Here is a 23,934-nt window from a genome sequence, read left to right as displayed (position 1 = left end):
ATCCATCCATCCATCCATCCATCCATCCATCCATCCATCTATCTATCTATCTATCTATCTATCTATCTATCTATCTATCTATCTATCTATCTATCTATGTGTGACTGTCCATATGTATATGTGTGCAGGCACGCACACCACGGTGTGTGTATGGTATGTACTCCAGCTTTGTGGAGTCGGCTCTCTCATTCCACCTTTTACATGGAATTCCAGGAGTCAGGTTTGCATGGAAAGTGCCTTTATCCACTGAGCTATCTTTCTGGCCCTTCTTTTCCATTCTAAAAAAAAATTATGTATTTAAATCATTTTTTGACATTTATTTTATTTTAAGTATATGAGAGTTTTGTGTGTTTGTATGTGTGGGTGCCTGATGCCCGTGGAGGTCAGAAGTGGAGAATGGAGCCTCTGGAACTGGAGTTACGTGATCGCAAGCCACCATGGACACGCCGGGAACCAAACCTAGGCCGCCAGAAGAACAAGAGTGCTCTTAACTGCTGAGCCGCTGCGTTAGAACAGTTTTATTTGTTTTTGAGATGGGGCTTCATGTAGCCCAGGCTGACCTCAGCCTCAATATGTAGCCAAAGATGACTTTGAACTCCAAACCCTCCTGCCTCTACTTCCCAAGTGTTGGTATTACAGCTGTAGACCAGCGCTCCAGGTTTGTGGGGTGTGAGCTGTATGCATGCTATGTGAGCAGTCCACCCACTGAGCTCTAGCCTCATCATGAAAGTTTTATCTTGGAGGCTTCAAAGATGGCTCAGTAGGCAAAGTACTTGCTGGGCAAGCATGAAGACCTGAATTTGGGTCTCCAGCACCCAAGTAAAAGCCAGACATGGTGGCATGTACTTACAATGTCAGCACTGGGGCCCAGAGGGTGGGGGAAGGGACAAACTGATACCTAGAGTTTCCTGGCCAGACAATCCAGCCAAAATGGTGAGCTCTAGTTTCAGTGAGAGACCCTGCTTCAAAAAATATGTTTCTTTCTTCCTTCTTCTCTCTCTCCCTCTCTCTCTCTCTCTCTCCCCCTCCCCCTCCCCCTCTCCCTCCTCCTCCTCTTTCTCTTTCTTTCTCTCCCTTCTTTTCCTTCCTTTCTTCTTCCTTCCTTCTTTCCCTCTTTCCTCCTTTCCCTCCCTCCTTTCCTCCCTCCCTCCCTCTCTCCCTCCCTCTCTCTTTTTGGTGGTGGTGGCTGTGGCAGGGCAGATAGGATTAAAAGGGGAAGACAATTGAAATCTGTCCATCTCTGGCCTCTACGTGTTCATGCAGGGTGAGTGTGCCTGTGCAGATGTGTATGCACACGTGAGTTCTACGTTGGGATGGGGCTGTGGCTCAGTGATACAGCAGTTACCTATTATGCATGAAGCCCTGGGTTCAACTCCCCAGCACCCCACAAAAATTATCTGTAAATCTGTAATTGCTCATAGTCATAGAAGCTTGCATGTTAGTGGTCTCTTCCAACACATGAATAAAGCATAGCACTGGGCAGTCGTGCGGACCCCATGGGAGCCATGGGTAACTGACAGTAGGCTGAGGGCCTGCCTGAAGTGCTTGCTTCCCATAAGCCAAGAAACTAGAGTTTAACTCAGATCCTACAGGGACAAGTAGCCCACACAGCCCAGCCTCTTCCTGGCTTGAACTGTTTTCGTTCTCGCAGCAGGGACCCCCTCCTCATATGGCTCAGGTGCTGAAATATAGACACACGTTCATACACCAGCTGGCAGAAGGCGACCAAGGGCTACAGTCCCCGTTTGTCCCCTCACTGGACACAGCTTACCTCAGTGACCTGAGGAACTGTTTCAAGGCCTCAGGGCGGTTGCTTCAGGCTTGCAAACGGGAAGTGGGGACAGTTGGCCTGCTGGGCCTTCACTGATCTCCTTCCTAGAGACATTACCTACATCAGGATACAGGGACTCTGGAGCTCCTGTCACGTGCCTCCTTATTCCTGCCCCCATCCCGGAACTCATAGATCCCCCTGTGGGCTAAGCTTGGAGCTAGACATCTGTCTCTATTCTACATTTGATCCCCACAATCCCTGATGGTCCCCTCAGATGACATTGGTTGGCTGTGACAGGCATGTCATCGGTGTTCCCTGTGCGTCTCCATTCGCTGGAACCCCAGGTCCCTGAGGAAAGGACTTCTGACATCTCCACTGGCTGGAAGGAGCCTGAGGTTTAGGGACACTTGAGGGTGGGGCTTCCTACCCCAGCCAGTGGCAGAGATGGATTCAGACCTGCAGTTTAACCTCTAGCTTAGTTTCCTGCCATCCCTCTCCTGTCCTTGATCTGGGAAGAAAGTAGGGCTGAGAGGCGCCGAGAGAGAAGAGGCCTTTGCAGACTGCCTGGTAACTGTTTAGAACATGTCCCTGCCCCTTATGCAGGAATAAAATGACTTCCACTGCCAGCCGATGGCTCTGCTGCTCTCAGCCAGGGCACAGGGCTGCTGGGTCAGTGTCTGCTCACTGTAAAACAGCAGAAACTTCCCATTCCCTTTGGGCCTTGCATGTGCAGAGAGAGGCTCAGCATTCAGAAGTTTGCTGTGATTTTTGCAGTGGAGCCACAGCATAGCATCGGTGGGGCCAGGGCTTGGAGTGTGGATCTGATTCTTCCTGGGTAGCTAAGTGCTATGGGCTAAGATACTCTCGCATGCATCTGGCCATGCAGGGGGCTGCAGCTTCCTATCTGCTCTCTGATCCTGACTGGGAAGGGGTGTGAGGTATGTGTGTGATGGTTTGTGTATGCTTGGCCTAGGGAGTGGCACTGTTTGTGGCCTTGTTGGAGTAGATATGTCACTATGGGCGTGGCCTTTAAGACCCTCATCCTAGCTGCCTGGAAGTCAGTCTTCAGATGAAGATATAGAACTCTCAGCTCTCCCTGCACCATGCCTGCCTTTGATTCTGCCATGCTCCCACCTTGATGATAATGGATTAAACCTCTGAACCTGTAAGCCAGTCCCAATTAAATGCTATCCTTATAAGAGTTGCCTTGGTCATGGTGTCTGTTCACAGCAGTGAAACCCTAACTAAGACAGGGGGTGTGGGGGAGGTGGGAGGGGACCACAAGGCTCTGCAGCATGCTGTTTCTAGCCAGGATGGGTTGGGAAATTGGATGGAGTAGGTACTGTAAAAATTTTATATATCTATTTATCTATCTATCTATCTATCTATCTATCTATCTATCTATCTATCTATGGTATTTGCAATTGACAATGGGCAACACATGTTGGGAGACCTGGGCTTGATTTAAGACCTACAGCTCCATAGCTTGGTGACCCCAGGAAGGCACAAGTCCAAGTCCCCTAGGACTTAGAGTTTTTTGCTAGAATGAGTCTTTCCAAGCTAGGAATATCCAAGTGGGGATAGACCTCAGCAAAAGCCCCAGGACCCTTGATACTGTGTGGAAGAGTCGGAATGAGGGCTCAACCCTTCTCTAGTCAGGAAGGAGTTCTGGGTCAGGTAGGATTTGCTCTGTGAGCTGTCACATTTCAGTCACACTTCATGCAGAGCCCCACTGTTCTAGCCTGAGAGGTCAGACTGCCTCACCTACCCAGGAGACTCCAAAGGGGCCTGGACCTAGCATAGCTCTGCTTTGGGCTCAAGATCAATGTGTGCAGAAGGTCCTATTGAATCCTGGAGAGCTATATGTGACCCATTTTGTAATTTATGCAGAATTGTCACCTCGTGCATTTCATTTAGTCTCAATTCTCATACTTTGTTTGAGGACTTAGTTATCTCATTCACAGAGGAGGAAATTAAGGCTCAGTGAGGGTGTGTGTGCCTTCCTGGGGTCACCAAGCTATGGAGCTGTAGGTCTGGAATCAAGCCCAGGTCTCTCTGATACTCTAGGCTAGACTGCTTTCCTCAGTCTCCCGGGATGTAAGCCCTGCGGGACCAAGGACTACATCACCACTGCCAGCCAGTTCTGACTGAGACAGCTCTCTGAGCCAGCCACCATTTCCCTCCTGCATCCTCCTACCTGAAGACACGGAACAAACCCCCACATCTGACAGACACCCTGAACTCTGTTCTATGGGTGTCACACTAATCTCCTTTCCCCACTTCCTTTTTTTTTTTTTTTGATGAGGCAAAATCTTACTATATAGATCAGGCTGGCCTCAAACTCATGGTAGGCCTCCTGAGCTATGTATGTCTCACCATAGCTGCTTGCTCCCTCATTGTTCTAGGACATCTGTTCTTCTGGAAGCTACTGTCTTCTTCCTTAACCTTGGCAAGGTGCAGGAGGCAGCAGGGTCACCCTAACTTCTTGTCTCTGATACAACACTCATTTGACTTGTGTAGGGACATTAACCCCAAACACAAGCTAACTTGTTTTTTTGAGGCACTCATACCATAAAGACCAGACTGGAACGAACTAGCTCCCTCATTCTGAGTGGTAAGATCATAGGGTGTCCCTGACCGTAGGTATTGGTACAGGAGTGTCCTTCAGGAGGGCATGACTCCACCGGGCCAAGGCTTGCAACTCAGCAGATATGCTAGGCTGGAAGGAAAGCTGTTTTCTGGTAGTCTCTTTGCTTTGCCTGGGAGGCTGGGGTCTACCCAGAGTGTGCATTGATCCTTTTGTAGAATGAAATGGCCCAGCACAGGAGGAAGAAGGCAGAGCGCGACAGTTCAGTCAAGATTCTGGAGGAGAATGCCAAGGTTCACGAGAAGAATGTCGGATTAAGAGGAGGAGGAGGAGGCGGCAGAGAGAGAACAAAAAAATAAATAAATGTCAAATTACCGGGTAGCCATCTCGTCCTGATTGCCCCTGTGGTAATTAATAAGCCATTAACAATCAGAGTTTGGGCAGAAAACCATACGGCAATGCTTATAGGTCTATCCAGCCACATCCCTCCCCCTGCTGCTTTTTGCACTAGTTTCCAGGGGGCTAACATTGCTGGTTGCAGTGTGCTGGGTCAGTGGGGGAGGCCGGGTTCCTGGTGAGTCAGAAGGACAACCACCTTCTCTTGTCAGCAGCCATGGGGGAGGGGCTGTGGGCCTTCATCAGAGGCACCAAGGTACTACACCCACACGTGTCACCCCTCCATCAATCCTGGCCTAAGACAGAGAACATGTGGTCACAGAGGGCTGGAAGGAGGTGTCACAACCATTATGACCAAGCCAGGGACTGACAATGTCCTTTTCACAGGATCTGCAGGATGCTCTCAGCTCATCCTTGCTTCTATTGGACTAGATCAAGCTGAGAAGGTTCTGGAAGCTACAGATGGGGAGACATGCACTGCTACTGGCTGTCTTTCTGTCCCCAGCTCAGGTTAGGCCTGCTTAAGGTCACTGACAGCTACCTGACACTGTGCCCCACACATGGGTATCCCCCTATCCCTTCAAGCCCCTTGCAGTGGTAGCTTAAAGAATTCCTGCTTACTTAACCCATTTAATATTTTAACAACCGAGCCAGATACAAAACCATGCCTTAGTCTCTGTGTTTCCTTAGTCTTCCCATTTTGCATTCCCACAAGTTTGTACAAGCTGCCTCCAAGGGGCCTCCAGGAACACTCTACCAGGAAGTTCACTTGTGGCCAAAACCCTACACATTTTTGTTGGCCTGACTTTCCGTTGGCTCAAACTGATGCTACATGCACAGAGAAGCCAGATTCTGAAGGGTGCTGATGGGGGAGGCGGGAGCACGTGAATCATGGACGTAGAAATCAGAAGCAAAATGGCTCATCTGAAAAGAATTCTTTTGGAAGGTTAATTTTGGCTTCAGTTGACTGTCCGTGTGCTGCTTGAATGGTGCACAGGGATTTATCTAGCCCTGAAAGTCCGCCAAGAGGAATCAAAGGCAGATACATCCATAACCCGGAGAAAGGGGGATTCCCAGGGCCACTGAGCCGCTGCCTTCAAAGCAGCTGCCGTCTGGCCAAGGCGGAGCCTCTCTGAGCCCCTTCACACCCTCTCAAATGCAGTGACATTTTTACTTCTGGTGCTGCCTCAACACCTCTGCCAGCCAGCCAGGCTCAAGAAGTCCCAGCTGGGAGCAAGACAAGCTGGCTAAGAAGAAAAAGGAACTCCAGGATCCAGTGTTGAAGCTCAATTTTGTCTTGGAGCTACTGGCTGATGCCTTTCGCCAAAGCACGGGAGATTAAAAAAAATTAAAAAATTATCAGTGGGTACGGAAAGATTCGGAGACATAGGCTGGCACTTACATTTTTTTGGTCCACAAAGCTGAACCAAAGATTTGGGGGAGGAGTCACTAGATTCATATGAGCTCTCTTGAAAAGCTGGTCTAGAATGTTCTAGTGTATGAGAGAAGCTTCTGTCTGGGATGGATCCGTTTTTGTTTGTTTATTTCTGAGACAGGTTCTCACATAGCCCAGGCTAGCCTCAGTCTCCCTATGCAGCCAAGGCTGGCCACTCTCTTCCTGCCTTCACTTCCCAAATGCTGGGATTATAGGTGTATATAGTTACACAGGGTTTTATATGTTACTGGGGATCATATCCAGAGCTTGTACATCCCAGGCAAGGCACGCGACCTATTGAGCTACACCCCCAACCTTTTTGTTTTTAAAGCATTCTTTCTTTTTTTTTTTAAACCAAAAGTCACTTTCATGGGAGTTGAAGTTATAGAGACAACCAAATAAATGTCTTATCTTTGAGGAGCACAGCACGATCTGAGACACTTACTGGAGGACCTGCAAAACACAAGAGAAGAGCCGCCATCAGCATGGAAGGTTCCCTCCCCATCCTCAGCACAGCCCTGGCCACTGCCCATCTCATCAACCCCAGGCCTCAGTGGGGCTCAGAGCATTGCCTACAATGGCCCTGCAAACAAGGGTGAGCCACAGAACCAAGATGAGATATGTTTGTCCTCAGAGGGGCCTGGGTGGCTGTGTCGGGGGCAATGATGGATCTCACATGCGTGGGTTCACGTGTTCAGCTCATGAGACTGGTTGGTGTTCATGCCTGTTACATTCTGAAAAGCTAAATCTGAGTTAGATTTTGCTTTCCAGTGAGCAGGTTTTTGGGTTTCATCACAGAGGAGGGAGATAAAGAGGAGAAAGTGTGTTGGCTGTAGGGAAGGGTTAGGATGAAGGCATGCAGTGTATATGGTTGGGCAGAGCTGCGTGGGTTGCCACAGCCCAGCTCTGGGGTTAGGTGTGCACAAGGAGATGAAAAGAACAGTATAGAGCGGGGTTCTCAACCTCCCTAGTGCTGAGACCCTTTAAAACAGCTCCTCCCGTGGTGGTTGGTACCTCATAATTGTAACTGTGTTACAATTATGTGTCATAATGTAAATGTCTGATATGCAGGAGGATAGTGATCTGTTGCCCCCAGAGGGGTTGTGACATACTGGTTGAGAATCGCTGGCATAGAAATTGTGGTGGAGATTCTGATGAGGCCTAGCCACATAAGATAACTGATGGTGACTCTGCCGTCTTCTGAACATATATATGCATACATAAACATATAACAACTACACTCCTGTACATACACACACACAGAGAGACACACACACACATACACACACACACACACACAGACACAAACACACACACACACACACACACACACAGACACACACACACACATACACACAGACACACAGACACAGACAAACAGACACAGACACACAGACACAGACACAGACACAGACACAGACACAGACATACACACACTACTTGAAAAAAATTGGGCCTATACTGTACAGGCTGTTGTCATTATTTTTTAAGCATAACAACGATTTGCATATCATTTACATTGTATAAGGCACTTGGAGATGATTTAATGCATCTGAGAGGATGTGTGTAAGTTATATGCAAATATAGTCATTTTTATATAAGGGACTTCAGCATTGGCGGGTCTCATGGATGCCAAAGGATGGCTAGAGCCAGTTAAGGGGCAGGGTATCTTGGAAGATGCTCTCTCAACTCTCCAAAGCAATGTGCCTGTCACAAATGCATGCATGCTTCCACCAAACCAGTAACGTCCCTGTTCCCATTACACCTCAGACCCCACCCTGTAGGACGAGGCTGCACACAGGCATCCCTTGGCAGGTACTGGAATAAGGGGTGTAAACCTGCATAGCCAACAGTGAGCTGGAGCCTTGTGGGGAAGGAAAGGACTCAATAGTGAGGACCAGTGTGAAGAGCCTCACCTAGCAGACTGCTTTCTTCAACAGACACTTAGGAATAAAACAGAACTCTGAGAAGCACAGGAAACTCTGAGGATGTTGTGGGGGTGGGGGGCAATCCTAGCCTGCCCAGGAAGGGGCTCGGCTGGGTCTGGGAGCAGGGAGAGAAAATCAGGGGCAGAATAGGGAAAGGCAGAGTTGGGGCTCGCTTCTAAATCTCTGGGCTTTTCCTGAGATGGGGGGAGGGGAGCAGAGAAGGGAAAACCAGGCACGCACAAGGTCTGTTTGCATGCTGTGGAGTGTGGAGGGCTCGATGCTATGGGCAGCCAGGGGTCACTGAAGGATTCAATATGGACAAAGGCTGCAAGAGGGACCAGAGTAGACACTGGGGTGCTCTGCAGATGTCCCTGGAAGGTCCCAGCAGTGGCAGTGGAAGAGGTTCCGAATCTGTAGATGCTTGTCAAAGAGGAGAGATAGGACTTTTGGACCGATGAAATGGTGGGAGAGGATGTTCAGAAAGGTAGGAGAGATGGTCAGGATTTTTGCATGGAGAGTGGATATACTAATACTCCCACCGGTGGTGATATAGAGGCCGTGTTTCCCCTAAGTCTAGATTGGGGTCAAACTAGGCATGGACAGCATAGATCCTGAACTTACAATGGTTGACCTTGCTTCCTGTCTTCCAGGGAAGACAAACGCCACCGGAAAGACTCAGTAATCACCTCTGCACCTGCCCATGTGCCTGCCCCAAGCCCTTCCTCCTGTACATGCCCCAAGGGACCGGCCCATTCCGATTAAGGGCAGCTTCCTCCTCTGCCTTTCCTGGAGTGACTGACGTCTGACAGCTACCCCTGATGCCCAGCTCAGTGTCTGGCAGGTCCACACACTCAAACAGGCATTACAGAGAAAGGCAGGAGCTGCCTGTTGGGCTTAGCATCTCTGCTAAACCCTTTGCTCGTGACTTTGTTATATAGTTTACTGGGCTCGCAGAGCTGCTGGAGGCAGATTCTGTGATCTGTAGCAAGTGGGTAACTCAAGAGATGGCTTGGGAAGGGGGCATGGCTTAGGCCCTCCAGGGCTCCCTGCTTAGAGAGTGAAACTAGTTCCTGTCCCACCAGTTGAGCACATGGTGCCTCCACCCCTAAGCCTGGTTCCACCATTATTTTGCTCTCTGACCCTTAGGCACACAGCTTTCAAACATATGTTCTAAGCCCCAGAATGTGGGAGCAATTAAATGAGAGCCAGATGACTTAGCCTGAGGAAGTAGGAGGTTTGGTAATCCTCAGGACTGTCTACAGAGTGGCTGTGGCCTGCCAGGGCTTCCCAATCTGGGAGCCATGTTCATCCACACCTTGGGGGGCAGAAGGGACTGGCTGCCTGGGTGGGTGAGCTGCCTGCTCGGTGCTGACAGGTGGGTGGTGGGTCTGGGAGTCCGTCCTCGCCACCTGGATTTGGCTCCTCCAGGGTCAGTCATTTCTCTAATGTCTCCCAAAAGGTATGTTTGATCTTCCTGCAGAGTATTTCTGTTAGTGTGGCAGGGATGGCCCACACAGTGGAGGTGGTGGCTGTCCCTGTGGCCTGAGGGTGCTAGAGTCTCTGTTCCCAGCCCCACAACCGTTACTGTTGTCCCAGGCGCTGTTCTTCATCTGCCTTCAACCTGCTCTCCCTGGTCTGAACAGGCTTTCTGCCTCGATCACTTAGCTAGCTCATGTGTGATGCTTCAGCCAGGACTACACCCTAGAACCCAAACACTTCCCTGCAGGAGCTCACGGACCTTCTGCTGTGTTTCTCAGGACTTTTTAGGGAATAAAGTGACCCAAGGGTTTTTAAACTGAGTTCGTGTATAGATGAAATAAGACTGAGGCCAACCCAGAGGCAGTGTGAGCCGCTGAGGGGGAAAAGTGAGAGGAGTTTGTGTCTGTGAATGTGACCAGTCTCCATGTTTGCCTTTCAGGATGTTTGCTTTCAGTCCTGGGGAGGACTGAAGAAGATGCTCAGTGGGCAGGCATGCGAGCATGTGTGCATACACAAGCACTCACTCGTGTGTCTGCATGTCCATGTGAAGCAACGAGAATAGTCTTAGCTGATGCTGGAATTAGAGAATACTCTCTCACATACATGCAAGCACATCATGCATGTGCATGTACACACACACACACACACACACACACACACCCACACACCCACACACCCACCACAAATGCACATAGACTTCAGGGAAAAGAAGAACAGCTGCCAGTTTTCCACTGTATAATTTCACATTGAGGAACCAATGCTCCTGAGCATGACTGGATGACAGAGAGAAGATGCCCTTATTTAAATGGCACTCTAGGGCTAGAGAGGTGGCTCAGCGGTTAAGAGCACTGACTGCTCTTCCAGAGGTCCTGAGTTCAATTCCCAGCAACCACATGGTGGCTCACAACCATCTGTAAGAAGATCTGATGTCCTCTTCTGGTGTGTCTGAAGATAGTTACTGTGATTTTATAGTTATAAAATAAATAAACAACCCCCAAAACAAAACAACAACAAAATGGCACTTTCGGGAGGCCTCCAGCCTTTTAGCTGAAATGGGAACATTAGGTACAAATCTCATCTCTGGAATTCAGTGTCACCCAAGCTTGCCTGGGAAAGGAGGTTGGCCCAGGCAATTATACCAGACATTGTGTTGTGCTTCCCAGATGCGAACTACCCAGGAGTAGGTGAGAACTCCATTCTATTTGGATCAGTTGAACTTGTGAAGACTGAAGGGCCGGGAGGAGGCTGTCCAGGGAAAGGTTTTAACTGGGACTGGGAGACACTAAAGGACTAGTCCCATGGATGGCAGGGGTGTCTGTTGTAGGACAACATTCTAGTTAGATCCTGTCCCTGCATTGCAGAAGAGCCTTCCTCCCAGGGGCGCAGGAAAAGGCCTGCTTTGTGTAATGGAGGCTGACAATGTCAGGATGTGCATGTGCGCAGAACTATCTAGAAATAAACACCAGGCTGACCCAAAGTCAACCAGCGAGGGACATCTGCTGTATGTGGTTCTCGTTGGCTCTGACAGGGGGGAACAGAACACCTCACAGGAGGGCTGCAGACGGGGAGGTGTTGTCTTGGTTAGCAGCTGACCTTAGACAAGACAGTATTTCCCTTGGAGTCTTGTTTCCTATTCTGCAAAACTGGGGTAAGAACACGTTCTCATCTTTCAGCCCTCTGGGGATCGTGTGAAATGTAGGCTTCTGAAGGACCCAGTAGATAGCTGCGGGTGTGTGTGGGGGTCAGAGGTCAGCCATGGGTGTCATTCCTCACACACCTTGCCTCCCTGAGACAGGCTTTCTCACTGGCTCCGCTTGCTGATTTAGTTTTATTTTTCTGGAGCTAGTGGACTTGACTCTCTTCTCACAGGTGACTACTGTTCCACGTTGTGTATCGACTACACTTGGTCTACCCATTTGTGCAGACTCTAGGTGGCCTGTGTTCCCCAGTGGCTGTAAAAGTGCTAGGAGGAGCACGGGGTGCAGATGTCCCTCCCATCAGTCCCACAGTGACGTCACATCTGGTGTATGTACCGGAAGGTGGGAGAGTTGGGGTAGTTTGGGGAAACTCCATATTCATTTCTACCATGGCACGTCCTCTATCACTGGGCGGAGACTCCCTTTTCTCCACATCTGCAGCAGCTCACGCTGTCTTCAGTGCTTTGGATAACGGCTGTTTCTATGGAGCGAGGTGACATATCTAACGGTTCTGACTTGTAATCACTGGATGATTAGTGATGGGGCCGTTTCCCCTGCTGGACAGTTTTGCTTTTGTTAAGTTTTTCTCTCCCTCCTCTTTTGAGACAGGCTTGCCTGGAACTCACTATTTGGACCAAACTGGCCTTGAGCTTAGGACCATCCTGCTCCAGTCTCTCCAGTGCTGGGGTTATGGAACTACTACCCCCAGGGGTTGCTGGCCACTCACTCATGTCTTCATTTGAGAAATGTCTTTTTAGATATGTATCTGCCTTTTGTGTGTATGTGTTCATAAGTGCACATGTGTGCATTTGCACGTGTGTGTGGATGCAGAACTCAAGCTCAAATGTCTTTGTTCGGTCAATACCCATTAGTGTTTTAGAAACAGGGCTTTTTTCTTGGCCTAGCTGTGTGGGTGTAAGTCAGTGATTCTTCAAAGCTGGCCAGCCAGCCTCAGCCTATCCTGTTGTCTCCGTCTCTTCAACACTGAGCTTATCAGTGCAAGCCACCATGGCACCTTATGAAGGTACTGGAGACGGATGGGGCTTGGTTCCTCAGGCTTGAGCTGCAAGCGCTTTACTGACGGAACCATCTCCCCAGCTCCTCTACTGGGGTTCTGATCAAACTAAGGGACACTATATAAAAGGGTGACAGCATCTCTCATCTGCCTCCAAAAAGCATGTCAGTGAGTGGACAGTGAAAGGCAAGGAAACCTGTCACAAAGGAGGAAGACAAGGATGGAAAGATGAGGCGCGCACTGGGCAGGACACGCAGGCCCCCTTCAGCTGCTGGGAGTTGGGTATTCAGGGAAGAGTGTAAGACGTTGCTCCCAATGAACTCTGGGAACTTATGGAGGTCTTCTGTAAAAGAACAAGAAGCCCAGGCCTAGCTCCCAGGAGGAGAGTGAGGAGGAGAGTGAGGGGCACCCATTGAACTCATGCTGGCTTTCTTGGGTCACAGCCAGCCTGAGATCCTCTTGGTGGTGAGTCCCTTGGCACCTGGTTCCTCGCATCTGTGCCCTATCTGTGACGTTGTTTAAAGGCTGACTGTGTGTTTGCTGCCCCATGTATCTACATGCCGGATGCATGAGGTGGGTGTGGCCACCGCCATGTGTTTACAGAATCCTTTCTAGAGGAGCAACCTGCGTTTGATTTTGAGGATAAAGAGAAAAGAATACGTAGTAAGAAGAGCTCAGGAAGAGAAAAATCACATCTGGGGCAGGGGAGGACTTGAGAGTGACAAGGCCCTGGACAGCCACGGAGAGGGCGCATGTGTGGGGTGGGGCAGGTGGTGAGAGCTGTGGTAGGCTGTGGCCATGGGAACAGGGGAGGCAACAGAGATCAGAGGGAAACTGAAGAGACAGACAGGGACTGGGTGTGGGGAAGGGAAGGATCAGGGATGCTGCACAGGAAGTAAGGACGTTGTCTCCCTGTGATGGGAAGCTGAAGGAGGGAGATGGGGTGATGCTGTGTTCAGAGGGGCAAGGTATAATCTCTGGAGCCAGAGGCAGGGAGAAAGGCATCATCATTATACAGGAGTAGGATGATTTGTGGAGAGAGGAGACGTGAGGGCCAAAGGAAGAGTCATCTAAGAGGCGAGTGGGATGAAACTGAGGAGACCGAGAGGTCGTGGTTAGTGATACACCCGTGGAAACCGGCTCAGGGGGAGCTGGAAATACTCAGGGTTGGAGAGGATCCAGCAGTGTGGTTCCAGAAAGACAGTGAGGAGAAAGCAGATCTCTCAGCCATTTATGCCTGCTCATGGGATCACATAACTGGGAAGTGTTTTCCTGAAGCAGCAGCAGCCATCCAGGGAGAATGAATGCCAACTTCCTATCCATAATCAATCATTACACTTAAAAATAGAGTGGTCCAGTCCTGAGGTAGCCCATGTGTCATCTGACTCAGAGATTTTGCACCAGTCTCACCCACAGCGCTGAATGTTTCCTTTATGTGTATGTATCTAGTCGCCTGAAGCTCATTCAGTTGATCTGAGATTATTAGCATCCACCCATAGCACATGTCCTGTACTCTTGAGCCAGTACTAATGAACACCAAAAGGGATGTGGGCACATGAATGTTAAAACTGACTTAAATAAAAGTGTGTGTGTGTGTGTGTGTGTGTGTGTGTGTGTGTGTGTGTGTGTACATGGGAGTGCAGTACCCACAGAGGCCAGAAGAGGGCATCATATCACTTAAGCTGTAGGTGTTGGGAACCAAACTCATGTCCTTTGTAGAAGCAGCAAGCGCTCTTTACCATTGAAGCCATCTCTCTAGTTCCATGATGTTTTCCTTGATAGCTGAATAAAAAAGAAAGGAAGGAAAGAGAGAGAGAGAGAGAGAGAGAGAGAGAGAGAGAGAGAGAGAGAGAGAGAGCAGGAAGGAAGATGAAGACAGCGGCATGTCTTGCTGTAGTCATGTTGCCATTGGTTACTTTGGCCAAGCTGATGTCAGATGTGGGGAAGTGAGACAGAGCAGGTAGATGCCTCTTGGGGGACAGTAGTTAAGATTTGGGTGGGGGCCGGGTGTGATGGCGCACACCTTTAATCCCAGCACTTGGGAGGCAGAGGCAGGTGTATTTCTAAGTTTGAGGCCAACCTGGTCTACAGAGTGAGTTCCAGGATAGCCAGGGCTACACAGAGAAACCCTGTCTCAAAAAACCAAAAAAAAAAAAAAAAAAAAAAAATTGGGTGGGGAAGGTCAAACTGTGAGGGACTCTGTAGAGGAAGTTCATTTTGGATGCAATCGGTGTAATAGGAGGAAGGTGGCTGTGGGGACAGGGAAGCCGGAGGTTTGCATGAAAGAAGGTGGTAAAACCTTAGCCTGATGGCCCTGCCAAAGGTAGGAGAGGCAGGGTCTGGGAAGGAGCTGAGATCTGCAGGAAACAGTGTCGTGTGGAAGGTCCCATGGCCAAGAGCTGGCAGGGTCTCTGTCTGCTGACATAAAGGGCCTCTGTTTCAGGATGGGTGATCAAGAATTGAGTTTCTAAGGCTGGATTCAGGGAGAATGCCGAGAACATAGAACATCTAGTTTGGGAACGGTGGATGCCAAGAAGCCAAGGAGAGGTGGAATGAGGCATGATGGCCCAGAGATAGTAGGTGACACTCAAGAAGAAAGATATGATCCAGGACCAGGACATAGGTGGTTGGCACCTCTGTCTGGGTCCAGGGTCTATGGTATGCCTAGCTTTGGCCTAGGAACTAAGAAATCCAGGACTTACCAGGGTCGCCTCTTCGTCCAGGCTTGCCACGCCGTCCAGGGGGACCTAAGCAGGAGAACAAGGATAGATTAATTGAGAAGGAAAGCCAGGGCATTTGCACATGGCCTCTACCTGTCACTTCCTACCATTGGGGGAGTAGATGGCACCCATACCCACAGAGTACCCTGGGAACATGCCTGGTGGAAGGAGACGGGGTTGTCGGGGGCGGGGGGGAGGTCCCTCTTGCTTTTGCCATGCTCCATCTTTGCTCTTCCAGGCCTCACTGTACACTCCTCCCCATCCTGTCATTCATTACTCATTCCTAGGTCCTCCCCAAGCTCAGAGGTGCTCCTGTGACATCTGCTGTGGGAGAGCTTGCAGAGGGCAAACTTCAGACTTGGGAGAGAGACAAAGCCGAGAGTGTGTGTGTTCTCACAAAGCCCCCCCTCCCCCAATGAAACAAGACTCACACGGTAAAGACCAGTGCTGTCACAGTCTGGTTATCAGGTTAAATTTGGTAACCACAGGCACCGTGCTGTCCCTTTAACTTCTTTTCACAGCTGGGGGATTCTGGTCAGAATGGCTGAGTGAAACTCAAGGACTGAAGACATACAGGGCTGAGGCAGTTGCTCAGTTGGTAGAGCGCTGGCCTAGCATGCATGAAGCCCTGGACTTGATCCCTAGCAGTGCGTACACAAGGCATTGTGGCAGAGGCCTATAATCTCAGCTCTAGGGAAGAGGAGGCAAGAGGGCTAGGAGCTTCAAAGTCATCCATGGCTATACTGGCTCTGAGGCCAGTCTGGGTCACATGAGACTGTGTGTTTAAAAATAAAAGAGAAAAACCGCAAAAGAGGCAAACACATGCCATCCCATAGCTCTGTATTTAGGACAGAAACTTCTAACAAAGATTTAGGCCCTGGTTTTTTTTGGACACAGGCTTTGAGGTTGGAGTTCGTGTTGAAGTTTGAGAGGGACCTTGTTAACATGTTAACCTGGCAAGGCCCTGACTCCAGCACCCCCCATACCAAATGGCTACTTGCACCTGCATGGGATTTAAAGTGTGTGGGGCTGTCCTCTACGCCGGTGCCTGTGGCATCTGTACTCCAGTGTGTGGCCATCTGCCTCCTTGAGATCTCCACAAGGATGTCTGAGCATCTCAGGAGCACTGTAACCCACACTCTCTTCTTTATCTCTTTCCTGTGCCCTGTGTGTGGCTGCTTGCATCTGAGAACTTTGTGAGCCAGTCACATAGAATAACTATGCCCTGATGTCTGGGGGCCACTCGGCATCCTTGGTGGCCTTCTGTCCTCTGTGGATGTGGGGAGGGTTTGTGGGGAATGGCAGCCCATCAGCACGTATGGGGCCATGTTCCTCTGTTTGTAGAGGAAGAAGACCCAATTTTCACCACAGAGCCTTGAGGGCTCTTGCCAGGCCACAGAAGGCTGAGCTGTGAGGTATGGCAGGAAAGGAGGTCTAAGTGGGAGACATACCAGGCTATGCACAGATATGAAGTTGAACCAGCACCACGGCATTTCGATGGCCATTGCTGGGCACGAGTATAAAATTCCCTGTCTGGGTTAACTTAGGCCACATTTGCTTTTGTTGAGGTGGCAGAACGAATGGATTCGTCTGGGTGGCTCTTCTGGGTGGCATGGTTCGGCAGTAGGCCCAATAGAGACGGGTGCGACAGATTAGGCAACTGCCCAGGCAGGGTGGGGTGCCCTGCCTCCAGGGCCCTTTGTGCAAAGCTCCCAGCAGGCCCAAGCTGGGATGTCACTAAGCATACAGGGCCTGTGGGGCTGCAGCCTGACAGACACACTGGCTGTCACTCGAAGATGAAAGGGACCAAGTGGAGAAGAGGGAGCCTGCTCGGAAACACCCTAGGGCCGGTCATAGTCAGGTTTTGGAGACTTTTGGGTGATTCACTCATGTGGCCAACAGGTCCACCCTTTGTTCTAAGATTCATATTCAAAAGCTCAGCTTTAAGGGGAGGCAACACGTACCCAAACAGACTCTCTTCGAAGTTGCTTCCTCACCAATGTTCAAGAAGCTGGCTGAGTAGCATCCCAGAATCCTCTGGTTGTGCCCTCTACCCCCCACTCCCAACCTAGACTGTGGCTTCATTTCTCTGTCTCCCCCTGCCCCCAAGCATCTGCCTTTTTTGCTCTGCCCCCAACAGTCCCTCTTACAGCCTCTCATACAGCTCTGTGTCTGTCTCCAGCTCTCAGCCTGGGATGGGATGCTGGCCGAGGGAAGGTCAAAGAAGAGAGGCATGATGGGTACCTCTTTTCTTTCCTCCCATTTATTCTCTTCAAATAATTGCTAGTCAGGTGCGTCCAACATCTTGACACTGCCATACAATGCTGTCAACAGATCAAATGCTCAATAGCCACCCACTCAGATTACAATAAATAAATGAATAAATAAATAAATAAATAAATGCCTCCCTCCAACAGTTCCAATTCTCTGTGTATCCCTGGCTGTCCTGCAACTCATTCTATAGACCAGGCTGGCCTTGAACTCAGAAAATCACCTGCCTCTGCCTCCAAGTGCTGGGATTAAAGGCATGTGCCACCACTGCTCTGCAGTTTCAGTGCTTTAAGTTTACAACCTTGTGTTGTGCCATGTTCAGTTATCCTGGACCACATGCATCCCACAGGCATGCCTGGGGATCCAGCAAGCTCCAGGCCTTAGAGCAGACACAGAATCACCGGGTTTGGTAAGGAGAGGTGGCAAGGAGGGGAGTGGTGTCTGCTCTTATTTCTCCCCCATTGCATGAAGATGGGTGAGTCGGCCATGCCCGGGCATAGGTCTCCATGTAAATGTATTTTCTGCTTTTCCTGGGCATGTGGAGAGACTCGGCAGCTCTTATCTTGTGGGCATGTGCCAGGTCCAGGTACTGGCAATGCCCTTGTCTTTGTCTTTCTGATTCTGGACTTTAGGACCCCACACAGGCTAAATAAGTGCTCTCCCCCAGTCCCTCCTTGAGTATAGGAACGCAGGGCTAACCTATGGGAAGCAGAGGTCTCTTCTGTGTCCCTAATCCCTGCCCATCTGCAGACCTGGGCATCAGAAGACAGCAGCTGAGCATTCCAAAGTTATTGCACAGTCGAGGAGTGGGATTGCTCCATGCAGCCCTGAGGTTTCTGGTGTGACACATGCCATCCCAGGCCCCGGAATAACTTAGAATAACATCCTGAATAGCTCAAGATGTCCGTGGCCACATTAACTAACTCCAGGAGTTCAAGGGCAGATACAAGGAAATATTTACTTATTTATTTATTTATTTATCAACTTTTAGAGATAGGATCTCATGGTAGTCCAGGCTGCTCTAGAACTTGCTATATAAAGCTGACCTTAAACTTCTGATCTCCCTGTCTCTACCTCCTGAGTGCTAGAATTTACGGGCATGCACCATTGTATCTGGGTTGTGTGGTGCTGGGAATAGAGGCCTTGTGGATGCCAGGCAAGTATTCTATCCATTGAACTGGATTTTTCCCCAGAAGCTAAAAGGGACAATACTACAGAAATTTCTAATACATAAATTTTATCTTTGGTTGGGCTGGAGAAGTCACACCATTGACCAGCTCCAAAAGGGGACCCTAAACCTCAAACTTCTCTCACTTCCTCTCAAACTCGAGCCCCTAAATCTCCCCACTTCTACCTCCCTGAATGACATTTCCGTCAACGCCTGACTTACTGATGGTCTCTTGTAGGGTCGCCAGTCATTTAGCTGGGCTGAATAGAGACTCAGTGACCAGGCCACTCTCTGGCCATTCAGACCCCAGTGCTGGTTTGATCTTCTCTCTGCCATCCCCACGGGGCAGGAACTTTTGTATAGTTTTAAAAATTGAATCTGTTCAACAGTTCTGCAACAGACTTTTCCCCATCTCCCTTTTTCTTTCTACACATGGGGGTGAGACTGGAGCAGAGGCTTAGAGAAACCAAGAAAACGGTCCCAGACACAACAGCCAGAGGTGAAATGACTTCCTTCCTGTTTAAGGTTGAGTCACAGCCCATTCTCTAGGGTGGGTAAGCAAGGGTAGCTCATACCATAACGAGGTGTGACTCAGTCGTAAGCAGGAACGACATTCTGACACATGCTACAACATGGATAAGCCTTGGGTACATCATGCTGCAGGAAACAAGATAGTTACAAAAGAGTAAAAAAAATGTGACCGTCATAATCTGAGTTGGGTTATCAGGATCTATGCAAAAATCCAGGTGTATTGGTGACTCAGAAGTCACCTAAAAAGCTGAGTGTGGTGATGTGGTGATGTGCAGGGGAGTTAGAGATGGGTAGGTTCTTTGGGCTTTCTGGTTAGCCAGCATAACTGAGTTGGTGAATTCCAGATGAATGAGGACCTGTCTCAGAGTTAGCTCTGATGGTAACGCTCTATTGCTGAAGGCGACACTATGTCATTGAGCAAGGAAAAGTTGAGCGGGCACCTAACTAGAAGCTTCACTCCTTCTGACTAGTGTGCGTGATGTTGGAAGGTACTCTGCACACTGCTGGAGGAGAGAGGCCATCATGACGTTACCAAACTACAATATGATCTACAACTGTGACCTGTCTGTGGGATATACTAATGTAATACACAAATATTATGGGAGCAACCATCCACTTAAAATGGACTGAAGGCTCACTCTGTGAGATGGAACCCAAACTTGACACTGCTGAAGTGACCAAGAACCTGAGATTAGCTAGGTCATAGTCCCAGGGGAAAACCTAATACTATCACTCTGCTAAAGGGACATAGCACGAAAGTGACTCCTAATGGCTATATTGCTATATTCATAGATCAGTGCCTCGCCCAGTCCTTATCAGAGAAGGTTCCTCTTGCAGGAGACGGGAACTAACTTAGACGATGTGCAGAGAGTGAGAGACTCTGGAGCACTCAGCCCTAATTGGGTGTCTTCACTAAAGCCCTCTCCTCAAGGCTCAGGGATGTATCCAGACCAGGAGGCAGAAAGGCTGCAGAACCACAGGTGGTGAGGGATGCCAAGACACAACAGGGATGATGGAATCTATGAACCCACAGAGAGTGTGGCAGCTTGCACAAGACCTGTATATAGCTAGATAAGCAGTCTCAGGGCTGAGAGGAAAAAGCAGACATGAGGTCCCAGCCCTAACCAAGAAGCGATCTGCCATTGATATTCACTGGCAAAGGGAAAATCAATTTTCTTCAATGAAGTGCCACTGGGTATATCAGTGACATTCTAGGACAGGTCCCCTGCCAAAGGGTAGCTGACCAATACAGAGTAGACTCAATTATGTGTGTGCCTTTTGTTTTGCCTTGGCATTTTGTGTCTTATTGGCTTTTGTTTTTTTGTTTTGATTTTTCAGTTTTTTGCCCTTTTTTTGGAGAGAGACAGAGAGAAAGAACACAAAGTTGGGTGGTCTAGGGAGATGGGAAGAACCGGAAGGAGTTGGGGGAGGGGAAACAATAAAATATATATCATGAAATAAAAAACTCAAACAATAATAGCTGGGTGATGGTGGTGCATGCCTTTAACCCCAGCACTTGGGAGGCAGGGGTAGGAGGATCTGTGAGTTCGAGGCCAGCCTGGTCTACAGAGTGTGTTCCAGGACAGCCAGGGCGACACAGAGAAACTCTGTCTCGAAACACTAAAGAAAAGCGGGGGAGCAACTGAGGAAGACACCTGAAGTTGATCTCTGGCCTCCACACTCAGGTGTAAGCGTGCATGTGTACATGGATACATGTGAACACACACACACACACACACACACACACACACACACACACACACACACTTAAATAACAAGTGTACAACTGACTCCAACTGTACAAAGATCCTAGATAAGTCAGGTTGGTAGAGGTGGAGAGTGTAGTAGGAACTTTTGGAGCCAGGAGAGTACAGACTTAGTTCTGCAACCTGATGAGGGTTCTTTCTGTAAGTAGGTGATATGTTATTAGCAATTCTATATTGTTTATATCATATTGGAAAACAAAACAAAACAAAACAATAAAACTCAGCGATTCCAGGCTGTGACCTCAGTCTGTCCTGATGGAGACTAGGTGATGCTGTTGGCTGCCACAGCCACAGTGTGCACCACAGTCAGGGAAGAGAGTGGCACCCCAAGATCATACACAGAGGGAATGGCAGACTAAGATTTGTCTGTGAGATTTCAGGCCTGTGCTGGCTTGTCTTATGTCAACTTGACACACAAACTAGAGTTATCTGAAAGGAGGGAGCCTTAATTGAGGAAATGTCTTCATAGTATCCAGCTGTAAGGCAGTTTCTAATTAGTTATTGATTGGGGAGGCCCCAGCCCATGGTGGGTGGTGCCATCCCTGGGCTGGTGATCCTGAGTTCTATGAGAAAGCAGTCTTAGCAAGCCATGGAAAGCAAGCCGGTCAGCAGCACCCCTCCATAGCCTCTGCATCAGCTTCTGCCTCCAGGTTCCTGCTCTGTGTGAGTTCCTGTCCTGGCTTCATTTGGTGATGAACAGCAGTGTGGAAGTGTAAGCTGAATAAACCCTTTCCTCTTCAATTTGCTGTTTGGTCATGGTGTTTTGTTGCAGCCACGGAGACCATAAGACAGGGCCCATCCCCTGAGCATTTCAGCCACTGTGGCCAAGGATCTCCTTGTCACGACAGGACTCTGGGAGAGCGGTGGGGTGAGGCATCTTTGAATCACCCTCACTTGATCTTTAGCTGACAGGTCCTTGAGGTTGCCTGGGCCATTTATGGGGTGGACCCTGAGCAGAGAAGGTAAGAGGTCCCTAGTTTGTGCTTCTAAGACAAAAACATGGCCCTAGCCCTGGATGCGGTGATGCCCTGTCCCCCAGACTGAAAACCTAAACATAACAAAAATCCCCCAAATAGAACCCCCCAAAACAAAACCCTCAAACCGACCAAACACCCCCCTCCCCGCAACCTCGCCTTAGATCATTGTTTTGTGAGCTGTTTGCTCCTTCCCAGACACGGGCAGCTCCATTGCCTCAGATCTAGTGAGCCTTCTTCCTTGGAGGTGTGGAGCAGGTTATAGTCCTAGATTCCCCTGGTGGAGCTGGGTCCCTGCTCTTCCCAGGGAGGCTTGCTGCTGGCAGGCTAGCTCAGTCTCAGCCAGCACTGAGAGCAATAGTGCCATCTGGGAAATGAAATACCAGCCTTTTCCTCTGCAAACCCAGTTCTTTTCAAAGTTTTCAGGCCTCTGGACTCATTTCCCATCATCCACCACACCCCCCTGGTTGCTGGGAAACAGATACCACAGCCTCATCATGACTGTCTGGAACCAGGGATGTTGTCCAGGCTGGTGACAGACCCTGACCGGCCTGGTGACTAGACTGGAGAACTCACTTGGACATTGTGCTATTTAGTAATAAATGACTGGAGCTCATATCAAGAGGGGCTAGGTGGGTGGCTGACCTCCGACCTTACATTTACAAAAGATTTTAGATGTGGACATAGCCGCTTTCTCCAAAGAAAAGGATGATATCGGCCAGCCACAGTAACCTGACAGTGTTTAGTACAAGCAAGATGAAGCTGGCATCATTTATAAAGTGTTAGTTCTGTGCCAATCTCAACTCTATGAAAACTCATGAGCGTCTCACACTAACCCCAGGAGAAAGACTGCTACTCACTAATATCCATTTTACAAATGAATAAACTGAGGCATGGGGAGATTAACTGACCCTGTGGGGTTGCCCAGCTAGGAATGTGAGGAGCTATGCTGACTGGACCATGATCCTGTGCTTCCAGCCACCGCCTGGCTCCCTCCTGAGACTTTGCTTGTTAGGGGCAGTGATCCAAAGTCCATGTGCTTTGTAACCACATCTTGACATTTGCTATTTATTTATTTTTAAAGATGCCAGAAGCCACACAAAAAGCAAGTAGCCCAGGGATGGCTCTCAGGCTGGTGGACTGAATATCTCATTAGGAGACCACATGCCGTGGGCAGTGCCGAGACCTGGACCGGCCCCAGGCCCTTGGGGCATATCTTCCTGAAGCCATCCCAAATGCCTGTCATTTTGTGGGCTGAGTCTTGCAATTCCAGACACATTATTTACAGGGGTGACACACCAGCCTTGTTTCATACAACCCCCCATATGTCCTCTGGAGACCCCAGAGCCATCTTGCAAATGGTCTCAGTGGGAGGAGCATGCCCAGAGAGCACAGGTTGGGGAGGCTTGCAGCTCATGCATGCTGAGCTGGGACAGGCTATGTGCTAGGCATTTGGCTTCATTTACCGATAAGGACTCTGAGGCCCAGAGGTGAGATGCTGTGTCCAAGTGTTAGAGCTGGTCAGAAGTACCAGTCTAGCCTCTACTGCCCTTGTTCTCCTAAGCTCTCCCTTTTCAGGGAGACTGACTGTAGCTTATGCTACAATCCTAGGGCAAAGAATGAAATATCCCATCTAGAGAGCACAGCCAAAGCGTCTGGAAGGGATTCCCAGAATAGCCCAGCTGTTAGAGTGCTTGCCTGCCATGCACGAAGCTCTGGGTTTGATTCTCAACGCTGCATACACTAAGCACCGTGGAACTTGTCTGTAATCCCGTCACCGAGGAGGTGGAGGTCGGAAGATCAAAAATTCAAGACCATTCACAGATAGAGAGCAAGTCTGAGGCTAGCATGGGCTACATGAGACCCCGTCTTAAAAAAAGTGGGGAAGGAGGGAGGAAGAGAGAGTAAATGAAAAGGACCAGCTTGGTGGCACCCAGAGCACCATGGTAGCACTAGGGTAAGTGCTTTTAACCACAGAGGTGCACAGGCACCATTGTTCTGGTGGAAGCCCCCAGCACTGAGTTGCCAGCAAAGACCCTCAATGTCTCTTTAATTGACTGATGGTGTCTTACAGGGGAAGCCAAGGGCTGTGGATGTCCTTGTGCTCAGTACAACAGTGTGGGGAGGTGGGGTTCCTGAGAAGTGACTACGAATAATAGTGTAGAAGACGTTTGTAATAAATGGGAGCCTGTCCTT

The 23,934-nt window shown here is 49.4% G+C and overlaps 1 protein-coding gene across 1 annotated transcript in view; it reads right to left on the bottom strand.

Annotated features, from left to right (window-relative positions):
• Col23a1 (collagen type XXIII alpha 1 chain) overlaps positions 1-23,934 on the bottom strand; it is a 287,526-nt gene that overhangs the window by 51,682 nt on the left and 211,910 nt on the right. The window contains exons 3-5 of the mRNA XM_021177066.2: positions 15,011-15,055; positions 6,635-6,642; positions 4,734-4,760 (exon numbers count right to left, since the gene is read on the bottom strand). Of these exons, the coding sequence (XP_021032725.1) occupies positions 4,734-4,760; positions 6,635-6,642; positions 15,011-15,055 (80 nt within the window). The remainder of the gene's footprint in view (positions 1-4,733; positions 4,761-6,634; positions 6,643-15,010; positions 15,056-23,934) is intronic.

This window comes from Mus caroli, chromosome 11 (assembly GCF_900094665.2).
Source record: "Mus caroli chromosome 11, CAROLI_EIJ_v1.1, whole genome shotgun sequence".
Lineage (NCBI taxonomy): Eukaryota > Metazoa > Chordata > Mammalia > Rodentia > Muridae > Mus > Mus caroli.
The sequence above is the reverse complement of the archived record's forward strand: the minus strand, read 5'-3'. Positions and strand labels throughout refer to the sequence as shown.